The sequence below is a fragment of the Cotesia glomerata genome, linkage group LG6, assembly GCF_020080835.1.
Source record: "Cotesia glomerata isolate CgM1 linkage group LG6, MPM_Cglom_v2.3, whole genome shotgun sequence".
Lineage (NCBI taxonomy): Eukaryota > Metazoa > Arthropoda > Insecta > Hymenoptera > Braconidae > Cotesia > Cotesia glomerata.
The window spans coordinates 25,266,180-25,271,284 of NC_058163.1; the positions used below are offsets into that span (position 1 = coordinate 25,266,180).

The 5,105-nt window shown below is 36.0% G+C and overlaps 1 protein-coding gene across 1 annotated transcript; it reads left to right on the forward strand.

The window, feature by feature from the left end:
- The first annotated feature begins 1,083 nt into the window (after window positions 1-1,083).
- LOC123267223 lies at window positions 1,084-4,836 on the forward strand. Its single transcript, XM_044731776.1, has one exon. The coding sequence runs from the start codon at window positions 1,092-1,094 to the stop codon at window positions 4,752-4,754; it is 3,663 nt and encodes a 1,220-aa protein (XP_044587711.1). The 5' UTR covers window positions 1,084-1,091; the 3' UTR covers window positions 4,755-4,836.
- Window positions 4,837-5,105: the final 269 nt, after the last annotated feature.

Below are 5,105 nucleotides of genomic sequence, written 5' to 3' on the forward strand. Positions count from 1 at the left end.
TTTAAATTGCAATTAATTTTCTAATTTATTTATTTTTCGGAATTAAAGATCCAAATAAATATTTTTAATCTCAACTTCATCCTTAACACAAACTCGAAAACTTTGAATTAGAAAATTCAAAACCCTAAAAAAAAAATAATTTATCACGTAGTTACTTCTACAAGACTAGTAAAAGTAACAACACATGGTATTTCCCATATTGTACTAGTCAGAGAAGCAGCTGTACATCCATCTGCAGTAAATTTTACTACACCTTTTTATGAATACGCGTTTGAATATAGTCTGTTGGTATTAAAACGCTGCGAGATAAAAAAGATATCACTAGTATATCTTTTCTTATCTTCCAAGCTTGAACTTTGGTATTATTTTTGAGAGGCATCGATTCCAATAATCCATATTATCTTATGATTAAAAACTCTTCCTACATAAATACATGTTATGATCACCACAAATTAGCAAATAATTAACAACAAATATTAGCTCTAGCAAATGAAATATCTTTATTAAAATCTCCTTTATATTAAAGAGAATCTTTAAAGAACTTAAAAAACAATAAATCCTATCAAACATAATAAATCACAAATGATAACAATAAAATTTAATAATTATCTTATATCTTATCGGATGATTGGTCGTCAGAGTCGTATATAAAAATTCAAATTCCGTTCAGATTATCAGCAGACGACGAATCTCTCTCTTTACGGTAAGAATTAATTAGATAACTAATTAAATTAATTAGGTAACTAATTAATTCGATAACTAATTAATTATATTATTAATTAATCATATAACTAATTAGTTGTATAACTAATTAATTGTATAACTAATTTATTAATTAGATAACTAATTAATTATATAACTAATTAATTCGATAACTGATTAATTATATAACTAATTAATTCGATAACTAATTAATTCGATAACTAATTAATTCAATAACTAATTAATTCAATAACTAATTAATTCGATAACTGATTAATTCGATAAATAATTTATTATATAACTAATTAATTATATAACTAATTAATTAGATAACTAATTTAGTAAATTTTTGTGACTTGATACTTTATTAATCACTAATAAATTTCCAGATGAAGCTGTCGTTATTTCTGGTGCTAGTCTTTGGACTAGCCTTCACCGTCAACATCAAAGGAAGCCCCGTGAAAACCACGCGTGCGTTGCAAGATGATCTGGACGAATTTATGGCACTGATCCCGAAGATGAAAGTGGCGACGATATTCTTAGACTACATGAGAAATGACGCTGAAGTGCAGGCAGCAATGGCGTACATAAAGTCGGAAGATTTCCATCAACTGGTCAGAGCGATCGAGAAAATGGATCATGTCAAAGCGTTGTATAAGTACCTAGCCGATTCAGGATTGAACATTTACCAATTGATCAACGGGATCCACGGATTCATCGGGATGGATCCATATGAGCCGTTCATAATGATGAAATCGACCCGAAGAACTGGAGGTATGGCTGGACTAATTGCTGACATCATGGCAGTGCTTCCAAAGGAGAAGTTCAAAGCTCTGTACTACGAGAAGCTAGAAACGTCGGAAGAATTCAAGAAGTTGATCGAGAGGCTGAAGGCTCCAGAGTTCCAACAGGGAATCGATCTTATATTCACCAACGAGGAGATCCAGTTCATTTTCCAGAAGATGAACGCAGCTGGAGTAGACGTCAAAGCTATTCTAAGTGTTCTGTCGACCTTATTAGGCTATGAATTTCCAGTCGTGCCTTCCCCTTCGGTGCTACCGAGTGTTAAGGAAGGAAGAACACTGCATAATGACTTGGATGATTTCATGGGACTCTTGCCGTTGAAGGAAATCACCGAAGTTGCGATACGTTACTTGGAATACGATGAAGAAGTACAGTCGGTTGTTGATTACATCCAAAGTGACAAGTTTCATGAATTGGTGAAGTTAATAGAAAAAATTGAAGATGTGGTCCAATTCTTGGATTATTTACAAGAGTCGGGTTTAAATGTGTACCAGCTTATTGACAAAATACACGACTTCATTGGACTTCCTCATCTTCCTAAACCATCAGGAGGGATAAAAAGAGTGAGTACTTATGGAGTTGCTGGGCTAATCGCGGAAATCAAGGCGCTTTTGCCACTGGAAGATATCAAAGCGATGTACTATCACAAACTAGAGACCTCTGTGGACTTTAAGCAGCTTGTAAAACGCCTTCAGTCGCAAGAATTCCAGAAGATTGTCGATACTCTTGTCGTGAACCAAGAAGTCCAAGCTATTGTTGCAGCAGCTGAAAAATTCGGCATTAATGTTAAAGCTTTTGCTGATTTACTTTCGACGATATTTGGTTTTGAGTTTCCAGAAGATTTTTTTGACCCGAGATCGATGAAGCGATCTTTGAATGATGACTTTAATGACTTCAAGGCACTATTGCCATTAGAAGCGATCAACGAAGTTGTGAAGAATTATCTTGAACATGATAAAGAAGTTCAATCGGTTATTGAATACGTCCAAAGTAAGGATTTTCGTGAATTGGTTAGATTAGTTGAAGAAATCGAGGATGTGATAAATTTCTATGGTTATTTACATGAATCTGGTTTGGATGTTTACCATCTTGTAAATATGTTGCATGATTTTCTTGGATTACCGCATTTGACACCTCCATCTTCCTTAAAACTGAAGAGCGTCGCCACAAATGGTGTTGCTGGGTTGATCGCAGAAATCAAAGCACTTCTTCCGCTAGAAGATATCAAAGCGATGTACTATCACAAGCTAGAGACCTCTGTACACTTCAAGCAGCTTATAGAACGCCTGCGATCGCCTAAATTCCAAGCAATCATGGACACTCTGCTCGCAAATCAAGAATTCCAAGCAATTTTAGCAGCAGCCAAAAATTACGGTGTTGACGTAAGAGCATTAGCTGATTTGTTGTCTACAGTTTTTGGTCTTGAGTTCCCTTCAAATATTAATTTTTACCAAACCAGAGCCAAACGCTCCCTTCGCGATGACTTAGATGACTTTGTAAGACTTTTGCCCCTCAAAGAAATGAAAAAAGTAGTCATACTCTACGTTGAACATGATGAAGAGGTCAAATCAGTCATTGAATACGTGCAAAGTAAAGAGTTTGTTGAATTGGTGCAAGTAGTAGAATCCATTGAAGATGTTATCAGCTTCTATGACTACCTTCATGAATCCGGGTTGAATGTTTATGACTTTGTTAATAAGTTGCATGACGTCATTGGCCTTCCTCATCTTCCTAAGCCATCAGGATCTCTGAAAAAAGTAACTACCAATGGAGTCGCTGGTCTGATCGCTGAAATCAAAGCACTTTTGCCGTTCGACGACATTAAAGCGATGTACTATTACAAATTGAAAACATCCGTCCATTTTAAACAACTCGTTGAACGGTTCCAATCTCCGAAATTCCAAGCGATCATTGACACCCTCCTCGCGAACCAAGAGTTCCAAGAGATCATCACAGCAACTAAAAAGTTTGGGATCGACGTCAGAGCTATCGCTGATCTGCTTTCAACTATGTTTGGGCTTGAATTTCCTTCAAGTAGTAAAAGTCTTAGAAGGAGTATCACTGACCATTTGAACGATTTCATAGTTTTGTTGCCGTTTGATAAAATCGCAAATATCGCTATTGATTATATTTTGAACGATGTTGAAGTCCTTACTGCTGTTGCGTACCTAAAGTCGGAGGAATTCAAGGATTTGATGGTCAGGGTGGAAAACGACCCAGAAGTTGTTGAGTTTTTGGATTATTTGAAAGGATTAGGAGCAGATTTTCATAATTTGATTAGCACTATCAACGATTTATTGGATATTCATCCACAATTTCAGCACGGAAAATTGACCGCAATACATTCAGTTGGAGGGATTCAAGGAATGTTGAACGAAATCCGCAAAGTGATTCCTTACGAAGAAATCAAGGCTTTGTACGAGCACAAAATAAAACATTCTGAAGAATTCAAGCTCTTTCATGATCAGCTAAAGAGCCCAGAATTCCAAGCTCGTGTTGATAAGCTAGTCATGAACCATAACCTGCAGGAATTGGGGGCACAAGCTCATCAGTACGGAATTAGCATCAACAAAATCACTGAGTTTCTTTCCGAGCTGCTTGGTTTGAAATTCCCGGAGTATCCAAGTCTTCCAGCTTCTCTGCGAAGAAGAGTGTTCAAGAGCCTCAACGATGATCTGGATGAATTTCTTGCGCTGGTGTCCTTTCAGGAGATCATCTATACTGTTGTTGACTACGTTTTGCAGGACGACGAGGTCCATAAAGTTGCAATTTACCTTCGCTCGGAAGAGTTCAAGGTGCTGGACCAAGCTTTGCACCAAATTCCGGAGTACAATGACATTTTGAAGGAGTTGAGTTCTATTGGATTCAATGTTGAGAAATGGATCAATGATATTCACAGTTTTCTGGGTATTGATCCCTATCAACTTGGTTTTAAGAGGAATTTTTCAAATTTCAAAGAACCTGGAATTACTGGACTTATTGAGGCTATCAAAGCATTGCTGCCCTACGAAAACATCAAGAATCTTTATCATGAGAAGTTAGAAACTTCGGAAGATTTTAGATTATTTGTGGAACTTATCAAGTCATATAAATTCCAAAAACTCACTGACACACTTTTTGCGAATAACGAATTCCAGAGTCTGCTCCACAAGGCTAAAAGTCACGGGATCAATTTAACAGTTATTTCAGACTTCTTTTTGCGGGTTTTTGGAATTACAACACCTTCAGGCGCCTTTGAATCCATGTAAAATTATTAGAAATAAATCATTCTTATCTAGATTACTACTTTCATACGGTTACCAAAATAAATAATTAATTTTGTTGATTTATGCTTCAATTTTTTTTTACTTTTCCTAATCCTTCAAGCCTAAAAATGCGAAATGATGAACGAAAAAATAAAGACAATTTGTCGGATTGTTTGGATGTAAATTAATAGGTTTAGTGGCTTATCAGCGGACAATGCAAGGTAAAGGAGCGAGGAACTCGGTATACAGAAATGCCAAAATTCAGTTTGGTTAATGCTGTAATCTTGTTAAATAACGACGTGGTCTGAGTGCAAATGTCGCAATGACAACGTTTTGTTGTTGCTGTTGTTACAT